The following is a 12,680-nucleotide window of genomic DNA, read 5'->3' on the forward strand; positions in this document are numbered from 1 at the left end:
TCACATTTTTTTATTTGTTTCAACACAAACCTTAGATTTGTAGGTTAGGAAGTGAAAATGGGATTACCAGAATGCAATCTCAGTTGTTTTTTTGTTATGTATGAGGAGGAGGAAGAGTCATTAAATGGTACATAATATTCTGTAAGAAAACAGAGGCATAATTCCAAATTATGCTCTCTGAGTTGATTGTGATGTGGTATGGTGTCTGAGGGTCAGTAGCAGAAAGAAAATATTGAAGTTAGGAATTGTTTGTCGTATTGCCAGTATAAAGGCATATTCCCTGCAGGTGGATTGTTTGGGTTTCTGTGCTTCCTTTCTTGTTTATCTCCTTCCTCTTTTGGCTAGAATGGGAAGAATTAAATATTAAGAAGTATTAGATGGTGTGCGGGAGAGGGACTGGAGAAAGACATCGGGTTTGAAGTGTAACAGTAGGTGGGAGGAAAAGCATCAAAGTGTTTCCTGAAGGAAGAGGCAGGATGCTCAGATCGTTATTGACGAAGCATGGAGGGTAAAAGGGGAATGTCAGAACAAATTAGTCTATGTCATATCAGACTATGTGATGAAGGCGCTTAGAACGAGGAACTGAAAGTGTCTCTCTCAGGTCCTTCAGCTGTCCCAAAGTTTCTAGTCCATCGCTGATCTGAAGGAGAATGTAAAGCATATACAGTTTATAGATGACTCCAAATGTTTTGGTTGGTGGTGATTCAGTTAGAAACTGTGGGGCAATTGATTCATGTTGCAAGCTGAAATTTTGTCCAGAATATTATGAGATTTGCAATACAATGTCCATTTTTTTTAATAAGAATTGGAAATGTTTTCATAAAGAATAATTTTCCATAATAAAAATAGTTAAAATGTCAGATGTTAAAGAAGAGATCAAAGAGCTCTGTATTAGCTTAAGTTTTAAGGACTCTCTTGGAATGGTTGATCAATTAGTAAGCCATATAGAGATATTTTTTTTTAAAATATTTCTTTTATTTTAGTATAAAAGTTTTATTGTTAAATCTAACAGCAGCAAGGCAACAGTAGACACATATTCAGTGTGAGGACATAAAGAAAACATTGAGGAGCCATTAAATGCATACTATAGTCTTTGTGGACGTTTTTAACAGGGCATGTAACATATATGAGAGAGTGTGGCCGACTGGCCGCAGCAGAAGTGGCAGCTCAGGAAACTTGGATTTTTTGTCTGACCTGCTGATATTACAGTTGATTTAGGGCTCACTTCTGCTCATTTATTTTTACTTTTTTCACTTTTTTTTTTTTTTTTACTCTGTCATGAGATAGAACTCTACAAGTGCTGCTTCTTTCTTTGCAATTGAAAGGTAAAAGGTTTGAATGTGCTATACAGTGTTGTGAAGCGATTTTGACAGAGCATTGAGCCCTAAGAAGAGGAGGCTGAAGGCTTTAAATAATCCCGTGCCAGAAGAAATGAAGAATTAGGATGGTGAGGGATTATCAGAGATTGTTTTTGGAATTGCAGCTGAGATGCTTGCGAGGCATCCTAGATAAAAAGGCAAATAGGAAGAGGAAGATTTTAAACTTCCCCGCACATAACCGTGTTACTAGGAGCACTGTCTGAGACGTAGAGATGTCAAGACAGTCCTGAGAAACTTGCACTGTAAGAGAAGAAGTAGCTTTCCAGCAGGAAATTATCATCACAAGAGGAGGAAGAAAAGCTGGAGGTACAGTATATTCAAATGCGACTCTGGAAGGTTTGAATGATATGAGGGAAAGGGACTGAAAAAAGACTCGAGTTTTGAGTAAATGTCAGAATGAAAGAAATTGTCAGTGTGCCTGTTGAAAGGTAGGAGACTGAGATGGTTATTGACATCTCATGGAGAGGAAAAGGAGAATTTCAGAATCACATAATGGTTGAAGATAGAGGTGACCTCTAAAGTTCCTCTAATCCAACCACCGTGTTCAAAGAAGACTTGGCTAAACACTTAGCACATGGCTGTGGCCAGGCAGGTTTTGAATAACTGCAAGAAAGGCAACTCCATAACCTTGCTGGGCAACCTGTTCCATATAGCAGCCTGGATTAATTTAAGTGACCCTAGGAAATGCATCCTAATCTAATGTTTCATTTAAAATGAAAAGAAACAAACCCCAAAACAAACAAACCACCAGAACATTTCAATGTCTAATGCCAGAGCTCCAAGTACAGTAAGGAAGTGATGCCTTACAGGTATAATAGTTGAAGACTTAAAAATGAGTCTAATCTTGACTTTTTTTGTGGATTCCATTTTTTTGTGGAACTGGAGATACATTCTATTTCTGTTACTGATTTCTCATTACTGTCATTAAATATATGATTATATATAACTTCTGTGAGCTATTTCCAGCCCATTTTCTTATCTATATTATCCTAGAATTATATATATATCAGCTTTGTAGTCTGTCTGGTCTTGTAGATGGAAGTTCCTAATGTTATGCCGTGATGTCTTGTGTTGTTCTGGACAAATGGCAGCCTTTGTTAAAGTGGTGTTTGCTTTGCTAGAGACCAATGAATTACGTGCTGTTGAATCAGAGGCAATGTTTGTGTAGTCTAAACAAATGAGGTTGTCTTGAGAACTTAGTATTTTTTCTTTCTAAATTAATGTTCTTCCTTCCTTTGCCAAACCCTGAAACTCTTCTCTGCGTTAGGTGCCAGAAGAGTTTTGAATTTTTATCTGGAAAGAACTCAACACATTAAATGGAGAGAAAACATTTGTATCTACGACAGCTTAAAGAGTCCACCTGTATCTCAGTGTTTTATTTTTTCTCATTTGGATATTTTTGTGTATCTACGGAACATTAAAGATTCAGGCAGATATTCTTTTTCCATTAAAAAGAAGTAGACAATTTATTTTCCTAATAATGTGAAGAAAACTCAACTTGAAAAACAATATTAAATAAATGAGTCTGTAAAGTATGTGAAGAACACTATTACAGCAGAACTTGAAGAGCTTCAGGATTAGTGAAAGAGAACTACAATAATATTGCAATTCCCTGTTTAAAATAAAGAACAGTCTGAGGAATAACCAGCCAGCCTGCACTAGTGCCAGCTGAAAACAGGTTTTTCAGTTGTGGTCATGTCAGAACAATTGAGACAATCTCTTTAGTTAATGAATTTGTGTAAGCATTCATGGCTGTTTCCTGAAGTTTTTGTTCTTGTAAAGGACTGAATACTTCCATCTTCCTGAATTCGGTGACAATGGAGACTATGTAATACCTTTCTATTAACCTTTGGTCGTTTGTCCAGTTGTAAATAATTGCATATATTTATACGAGGGTTTGGGAAGAATAGATTTTTTTTTTTAAATTTTTGTTTATTTTTTTTTACCTCCACTTGCATGTGAGTGAATATGATGTTTCTTAATTGGAAAGTTGTCACATTAGTTTCATGACTGCCATACCATATTTTAAATGCTATTTTGCCATTACAACTTTATTTGATTAATATTATTTGCCATTTATGCTGAAAAAAGTGTTTCAGTTATATCATACGAAGAATTACTTCATACGTATTAACTTTATCTAAAACAACTGTTTGTTTAAACTTTTTTTCCAGAACTGTGAGGACGTGGGATGTTAACAATGAAAAAAAGCACAAAAGTGTATTTAAACCACGATCAGTTCAAGGCAAACGGGTGATCCCTACAACTTGCACATACAGCAGAGATGGTAAATTTATTGCGGCTGGCTGTCAAGATGGCTCCATCCAGATCTGGGACAGGAATATGAGTGTAAGTTAAGTACTTGAATACAATATATGCATCTTATATAGCAAGTGCTGAATATTGAAGCTGATAAAATAAATTTCGGTGCTTTTATACTTAAATTTTATCCCCCATCCTAGTCAGAAAACTAAATAACTCATAGGCAAAATTTAATAGCCTGCCTCTCCACAACTGATCGTTCAGCATGTTGCTATTCAGTTCAAAACACCAAGAAAGTTCTTGACAGTCTGTTTTTATAACAAGAAGTTGACCACATAGCTATATTTAGAGTGTTATGCATTTAAGGAGTGATGCTTGTAGAAAGGGTTGTAATTTCATGTTGGTTCTTATGTAATTCAAAATGTACACTTCCATATTTTATTTGAGGTATTGAATACATTAGGTAGTAACTCATAAAACTTCATACTGAGATCAGTTATTCTTGAGGGTCAATTTTTGGAAGCCAAGGTGCAATTACAGAGGAAATGGGGAGGCTCGGAGTGGGAGGCAGGATCTTTTGAATCAAACTGATATATGTACAATTAAAATAAAATGGTTTGGGGAACTAATAATGAACTAATGCAAGTTATGAACACACGTTCACCTTCATCTTACAAACTTCTTGACTTTAAAAAGGAAAACAGGCAATTTAGGGAATTTTTCTGAAAGACTAAATAAAATTTGATTTCTGGAAAAAAGAGGAAATGTATGGATGTAAAAAGAAAGTCTGCTGATCATATTCAAAGTACAGCCTGTGTTTTGGGATTGTCATCTATTTTTATTTCTGTTTTTATTTCCACTATAAACCCAGTAAAACTTCCTAATGGCATGAAGCTTGAGAATTCATCCTAAGTGTAAACTTGTTCTAACAGAATAATAAATTTTTCAGAGGCTGGCTTTCATCACCTGTGTATGTTGTTTATTTTAACATATACAGTATTGAAATATTAAGCTTTCTGGTGTATTTTTAACAATAGTGCTCTTGGTAGTCTGCTTTTTCATGTTCTTTTCCTTTTGAACTTTAGTGTGTCTATAAGATGACATATTGCAATGCTGATTGAGTGCAGTTTAAGGTGATTATGAATAATTTAAGGATATATCCTGTGCATCTTGTGCAATTTCCAACTAGTGACCCCTGTATAACAATGCAAGCCTGAAGTAATTTCCTAGTGGAAATCAAGGTGGTCGTGTCCTTGGATTTGTATTTTTAAAGCCTAAGGATTTTTTGTCTTTACTTTTGTTGATGTCATGAAGAATTGTTTAAGATTTTTGTGTAAATGAGGAGTGTAAATTGTTCTTTTAGCGACATCCTTATTTAAAACTCCTAGTACCCTCTAAAAACCTCTGTATATACTTAAAACCGCGTGTTTCTAAAGATTTCTTGATTAAATAATTACAAAAGAAAAAGCCTTCATTTTACATTTAGAAGGTGAGGAAAGGATAAGGAAGAAAAAAAGTAATGTGTTCCAAGTAGGCTTTAGAAAGAGGAGGATGGGATTGACTCCTGCACTGAAATGATGAAAGCGCTTGCTGGCCTGACAGGGTACAGAGATGCTTGCTAAGGTGAACAAGAAAATGGTAAGTCATGGCAAACTGGTGTACTTACAGAGGTACGAACTGTAGGTGATACAGGAAAATAGGTAAATCTGGGGAAAATCAAGATGTTGGTTTTAAGCTGTTTGAAGAAATATATAATAGAAACATGAAGCTCTGATTTTTGAAAAAGAAATTTTGTAATTCCCATCCAGCAAACATAATTTGACTTTGTTGAAACAAGACTGTAGCTGTATACACAGATTTTGCTGTACTGCAGTACAGCTCTGTTTCAAGTCAAAATTAGGACAGCGTTTGTGTTTAGCTTGGGAAGACTCTGTTGAGCCTGTAACAAAAAATCACTAGTGTTTGAAAGCAGAAAATAGCTGCAATAATTTCTTACATTGATCAGTTAAGAATGATTCTGGCATTGTTATTTTAGAATATGGATTTGGCACATATGCAGCAGGAAGGACAGATACAGGAAGGTGTTTAAAGTTAACTGTAGCTTAGTTGACCATACTGTCATGCTGGAGCTGATTCAATAAAGGCCTGTTTTGACTATGTGACTTAATTTTTGCTTTTAAGCAAAAATACAAATGACATTTCCATCTTGCTGTTGAATGCCATACCACTCTTCCTGCATGTGACAGTAACAGCACAAACTAAATCCAGGAAGGTGTTCCCTCCAGATATTAGGGCTCACACTATATACTATTCCTCGTCCCTGTTATCCTGATGTCTGTGAAGGTTTTTAGACAGGTTTATTTTTGACAGGAGAGAAAAAACTCCTGTCAAACACACAGCCCACTTCAGAGTGTGGGAAGTTCCTCTTTGCTTCAGTTAAAACTTAAAGGCTCTGTTTTCCCAAAGGAGAAAAAGGGTCATGAAAACAGCAGTACCAAGGACAGAATAGGATACCTTGATGGAAAGGAGGGTCTAATAATGCCGTTTCCTAAAGCAAAAGGGCACTCTAAAAGGCAGGGGTACTGCAGCAGTGCTGATGGGAAGCCACTCTTCCTTTGGGGGTTCAGAGACACCACACCACTCCACAGGTTGGCAGAAGATCTCTGATAAAAATCCCAGCAATCTTTCCACTGTGTCCATCGTTTCTTACTGCTGGTTAGGTTTGTTATCCTCGGCTCCACATATGACTTCATAGCTTTATGTGTGTCTTCAGGAATCATAGAATAGTTTGGGTTGGAAGGGACCTTAAAGATCATCCAGTTCCAACTCCCCTGCATGGACAGGGACATCCCACTGGATCAGGCTGCCCAAGGCCCATCCAACCTGGCCTGGAACCCCTCCAGGGATGGGGCAGCTGCGACTTCCCTGGGCAACCTGGGCCAGGGCCTCACCACTCTCATGGTGAAGAAATTCTTCCTTATGTCCAATCTAAATCTGCCCTTCTCCAGGTTATACCCATTCCCCCTCGTCCTATCACTACAAGCCTTTGTGAACAGTCCCTCCTCAGCTCTCCAGTAGCCCCTTCAGGTACTGGCAGGTTACTATAAGATCTCCTCGGAGCCTTCTCTTCTCCAGGCTGAACAACCCTGACTCTCTCAGCCTGTGCTCCAGCCCTCCGATCATCTTTGTATTGCTTCTCTGGACCCATTCCAACAGTTCCATATCCTCCTTATCTTGAGGATTCCAAAACTGGACATGGTATTCCAGATGAGGTCTCCCAAGAGAGGAACAGAGAGGCAGAATCAGCTCCCTCACCCTGCTGGTCACACTTCTTTCTCTTGATGCAGCCCAGGACACGGTTGGCCTTCTGGGCTGTGAGCGCACGTTGCCGGCTCATGTCAAGCTTCTCATCGACCAGCACCCACAAGTCCTTCTCTGCAGGGCTGCTCTCAATCATATCATTCCCCATCCTGTATTGAAATCGTATATTGCCCCGACCCAGGTGGAGGAAGTGGCCATTGGCCTTGTTGAACCTCATGAGGTTCTCACAGGCCCACTTCTCCAGCTTGTCCAGGTCCCTCTGAATTACATCCTGTCCTTAATCCTACTGATGTGTCTATCAAAGGGCAAACAAATTAAAAATAAACATGTTGTGTGTTGGCATCTCCGTCACCATCATGGTGTCACTTGCGTTTGCGTTTGCTGCCCAATAGTATAGAACTTCATCCATAGTAGTATGATTAAGTCATTATTTTTTTTTATTTAGATAGAAACAAGATCTTATCTATCCGATGTTTTATCATCCCTGCTGAAGTCAAAGTAGCTGTTGGTTGTAAGTTAGGACCATGAGTTAGTTGTTTTCTTGTAGCCACTTAAAGCACCTCAGTATCAGCCTTTTAAAAATTAGGTTGTTGTGCCTAGGAAGTGGTTTTGGTGTGTGATCAATTCCATTCTTCAGTTCTGACTGGTAACGCACACCATGAGTGTTTCATTCAGTTTTCTGCTTCTGCTGTTTTTTTGGTGCAATTCCAAACCTCCCAGCTGTATGTAGTGAGAGTAAAAACACTTTCGGAACTTTTGGAGAAAGACTTTTTTTTGTCTTTATGACACTGACATTGGTAACTTGCTAAAGCTGAAGATAGCCACATGTATTCCGTCTCTGCCTTGCCTTTCTCCAAACTTCTTCAGTGTGATTATGATCCATTATAGTCACCTGCCTCAGAGGATTTTTTCATTTTGTCATAAATCTGGGTTATTTTCTCACGTATGTTTTTTTGTCGTCAGTGCATGGTTTTTCTTTAAGGTTCATGTACATGTGCATTTACAGTGCACATTAGCAGAACGATCTGTCAGCTTGTTTGAAATATTATGAACACTGTCAGCTTGGCTTAAAATAACAGCTTCAAAGGATGTAAAAAATAACTTCCTTCAAAATTTCAATGAATAGTGGAAAGAGTATGAAATAGTCAATTGTAACATTGTGTGTTAGAACTCTCTCAATTTAAATGTTCTGAGACATGAGGAAATGTCTGGCAAATATGAAGAGTTGAAGAGCATTAGTGGTTAAAATAAGACAGGACCTTGAAAGTTATTCATTTACAGGACGGTGCAGTAAACCTAATAGATTTACCTGGCGTTCAGATGGGTTCAAATTCCTCATCTTGCCTGTGCTTGCCCACCCAGAGCTTTTTGCTAGACCACTATTAATACATATTGCTTGATAAACTGATTGTGGAGTCAGTCTTTAATATAAAGAATGAAGTGTATCTTGCACTCGGTAAACTTCTGTGTCCTGGTTTTCCTGTGTAGAAGTGGGAGTATCTCATTCATAGAGATAAGGAAGGACTGAAGTAATTTTTTGTAAGGACTGCTAGTACACTTGTTAGATAGGTTAAAAATCTGCTGTGGGTTAAAATTTAGAGAAATCTCTTCCATTAAAAAAAAAAATTCCCTCATTTTCTACACTAAGCAGGAAAGGATCGAGATGTTTTTCATTGATTACAAAAAAAATGTACTAGGGTGAGAAAACTATACTTTTTAGTCAGCCTTTCTTAGTCTTTCAGACCACCTGATAAGGCTACCTGGTTACGTGCCTCCAGTTTTTTCTGGGTGCATTCAGCTGAAGATTGCATAAGCAACATCACTGCATATGGCAGCCTGAATCATGCTTCTCAGTTTCACACGTCACTTATTTTATAGTGTATCATTGCAGATGCGACACAAAAATACTGATAATGAGCTTGGGGAGGGAGAGTTAGTAAGGATTGGTGATGTCTTTTAAATACCTTTAAGTATACAACTTTTACACCCAAAATATTTTCTGTTTTTCTTCCAGGGTATTTTAAGTTGGGTGTGTTTAGAAACCTTGAGTAATTTTCATAAGCTTTTAGCTATCTAAATGCACTGTAAGAAGTAAAGAATTAGCTTTGATGGGTATATCTGTGATAAGTTTATCTTTTTAGGTAGTGTAAATCTAAACAGGAAAGATGCAGTGTTTTGTGATTTTCGGCATATTTAATTCTCATAAAAACACAAAGTGATTCAGTGCTCAAAGAAAGATATTTATAAGTAGTGATTAACGTATATGTTTAATGTCTTGTTTCATGAAAGACCTAGTGGTATGCTCACTTCCATTCTTCAGCTGTTTCCTGGTCAAAAATTATCACGTAATACAGTATTGCTGAACTACTGCTTTGATAGTGTTTTCTTTTTTCCAGGTTTCAAAACCTTATTCAATTTTAAATTGCTAAAATAATTTTTGTATTTTGATCAGTTTTAAATTTCTTAGCTAAAGGGGAAAATGATGCTACAGGACTTAAAAATGCACAATAAAATGAAATCCATCACTGTACTAATATACTGCCCACATGAATATCCCCAAAAGTGGTGTGAACAAGTGATAATCCAAATAACCTATTTTCCACATGCCCTTAAGCCACCCTATCCTGAAAATATAAGGGGAAGAAAAGAGGGATGTTGCAGTATGCACTGAAGTTAAACAGATCTAAGCTCTGTACATTTTAATTACAAATACTCATGTTAAAAGTATTTTCCAAATAATTGCATGATTTATACATGTAAGATAAATACGTTTCTATTTTTAGTGATTGTTTGCTTTGGAAGGGTTTTTGTAAACTTTAGTTTTATGGCGTGCAGTATGAAGTTTTAAGGTAGAGTTTTCAGAGATGAAAAGTTTTACAAGTATTGGAGCCATTTTGAAGAAATACTATACAATTAAAGACACAGATTTAGGTAATGCAAAGAGATCACGTAAGATCTTACTCCCTCCCCCTAAATAAAGTGACCCTTTTGTTTTGGAGTAGGGATCCAAGCCCAGATCTTATTTGGATATTTTTTCATAAACTTTGTTTTGCTATTCATGATGGATTTTACAGCTGATGCTGCCAAGAAAGAGTATTGAAAACTAGTAGTAGGGTCTGAGACTCACTGTAAATATTTTCTCCATTAATTGGAAAGTCCTTTGAGGGGATTTATACTCGTGGTTTTGAAAGACAAAATTGGATCTTTGCACAGTTACAGCGTGCTTTTTGCATATGCTGACATGCAGAAGACATAGCTCTTAGTAATAAATTCTTGAAATGTATGTCTGACGTCTACCTACTAAAAAGTTTTATTAGTATGCGCATGCCTTATTAGACACAGTTTCTGCCAGGCAAAGATCGCAGTGTCTTTGGCATCTGTCTATCACAGGATTCCAGGATTGCACTTTTTTCACATCAGTTAGATTTTATTCATTATTTTGGCCATGCACTTGTTTGTTTGGATATTTTCTTGGTTTTGCTTATATAGAATTTAGGGTTTATATTGACTTCTTCACACTATTAAAGTTATTCTATTGAAATGTCAATAGTTAATAGAAAGAATTTACAATGACTGTTCTTAAACTTAATGAATATCACTACTACGGCTAAACAACAGGCAAATCTTGCAATTTCTCCCAAGTATGTAACATACTTCATGCTTTGAAGAGGGCAGTCTGGCTACATCTAGAAATTCCTTGTGTAAATACAAGATGAAGGATATCCAAATATACTATATTCCCCTTTCAAACTCAAGGTAAGTTTTCCATATCCACAATATCCCACACTTTCATTCCCTATGTGTATGTGCCAGACTTCTGTTCCAGAAATTGGAAATCACACACAGGCCTGCCAGCCGCAAATATTAACAGATTCATATATTATTCCTTTTTGTATATGCCTGTTTTAGCCAGTACATCACTATCTATACCCTGAAGCTAGCTGCAGTTAAGAATCTGACAATCATATGCTAAGATAAAATGTGCCCTGCTGTATCTCTAAGTGCATTTCTCTCTTACGTAATAAACAGTTTATAGTTAAGAACTATCTAAATGTTTGCATTATCTAATATAGTGCTGAAAGGCAATTCTAAATCTTGAAGTCTGTCACACCCCAATAAAAATAGCATAGAGGATTTTACTTTGGATTCATGTATGCGTAAAGGAAAAAGGCTTATCCCACAAGGATTCTGTATCTTTCTTTGGTTTACTATTTAGAAAAATAACAGTAAAGCTTACAGAAATAATTTGAAAAGGACAATATGAGAAGAAGAGTAGATATTATTGCAACGTGATTGTCTTTATTAATATTGCAGTGTTATTAATATTAATGTAACATGAATAATGTTGCAGAAATAGAAAGATGAAATAATGAAAAATAGTAGAACAAAACCAATGACCTTTCTTGAGTTGGCTTTGTTCTTTTAGAGAAAATTTTCCTTTTATGCAGAGACAGAAAATTAAAAGTACAGAAAATTAAAAGTACAGATAATTCATTTTATTCTAATAAGAAGTGAGCTCCAGTGTAGTTAGGCTTATCAGAAGAGTGGCTTTTAGATACTGTAGTGTATGCACTGCTTGAGCAAGCTTAACACTTACTCCTCTAGAGCCTGTTATGGTTCGTAAATTACAAAAAGAGTTTAATGCTTGATGTGTGTATTAGGAAGCTAGTTTTAGGTCCAAATGTTTCTCACTGTTCATAGTAAGACAGTGTTTCATGAGGCTAGTGAGGAAATGGACAGGAGATTTATACATAAATGTAAATTTCATAAAAGAAATTAAAAGTATATTTCTGTGCAACTCTTGGTCATTGAGTTTGTTTTATTAGAGAAGCCTAAACCTTCTGTATTTTACAATACTTATGAAAGGAAAAATGTTACAGATTGATCAGGTGGATTTATTTAAGAACAAAAAAAGTAGGAAATAACTTCTGATGCGTGGAACTTATTGAGTGATGTTTAGGTACTTTCTCCCTGCATATGCTTGCTCTGTCTCTTGGGTTAATTCATGGATCCTTTGCTTCCTTCCAGCTTCATATTTTATTATATCTCTTGGAGGATTCAATTTTCTCATCAATTCGTATCTTTTAGAAAATTTCTATTTTGAGGTATTCATAGAGAATGATGGGAAGTGTATTTTAGAACACAGTGTTATAAGAGATAGCTGGGTTGATTTTTTAAGTTTGACTTTTTTTAAATAGAAAAGGAAATTAGAAGCGGCATTTTTAAAAATGAGATAATAGTTTCAGACAATACAGAATCTCAAAACTAAAATGATGACTTGGAATTCTTAAACTTTTGAAATATATTTTGTATTTCCTTCTCAATCCTTCTCATTACTGTAATAGATTAAACTTTTCTTTTACTTCTTATTTTTCCCCGCTCTCATTTTAAATACTACCAAATTTCTAACTTATCCAGACGTCTAATGTAGATGGGTAATAAATTCTTCCCATTTAGGAGTTCTGTGATTTTCATGTATTCCTGTGTCACTGGTCACTATCAGAAAGTGGGTACTGGCCTAGGAAACCGAGAGTTTCAAGTTGTGCAGTGATTGTGTATCACCTTTTTTGTAACTGAAAAAATAAACTTACCAAAGACCACAAGGCAGAGAAGTATTTTAAAATTTTGTAGTTCAACTCAGTAAGAGAGTGATTTGTTTTGAAATGTGCTCAATTTTGTGACACTGAAGAAATATGTTAAATTTTTCAACACAAAAAT

The 12,680-nt window shown here is 36.1% G+C and overlaps 1 protein-coding gene across 1 annotated transcript in view; it reads left to right on the plus strand.

Annotated features, from left to right (window-relative positions):
• The window catches only part of WDR70 (WD repeat domain 70), a 150,207-nt gene that overhangs the window by 84,930 nt on the left and 52,597 nt on the right, over positions 1-12,680 (plus strand). Inside the window, exon 10 of the mRNA XM_054054495.1 lies at positions 3,554-3,728. Coding sequence (XP_053910470.1) covers positions 3,554-3,728 — 175 coding nt within the window. The remainder of the gene's footprint in view (positions 1-3,553; positions 3,729-12,680) is intronic.

The sequence above is a fragment of the Cuculus canorus genome, chromosome Z (genome assembly GCF_017976375.1).
Source record: "Cuculus canorus isolate bCucCan1 chromosome Z, bCucCan1.pri, whole genome shotgun sequence".
Classification (NCBI taxonomy): domain Eukaryota; kingdom Metazoa; phylum Chordata; class Aves; order Cuculiformes; family Cuculidae; genus Cuculus; species Cuculus canorus.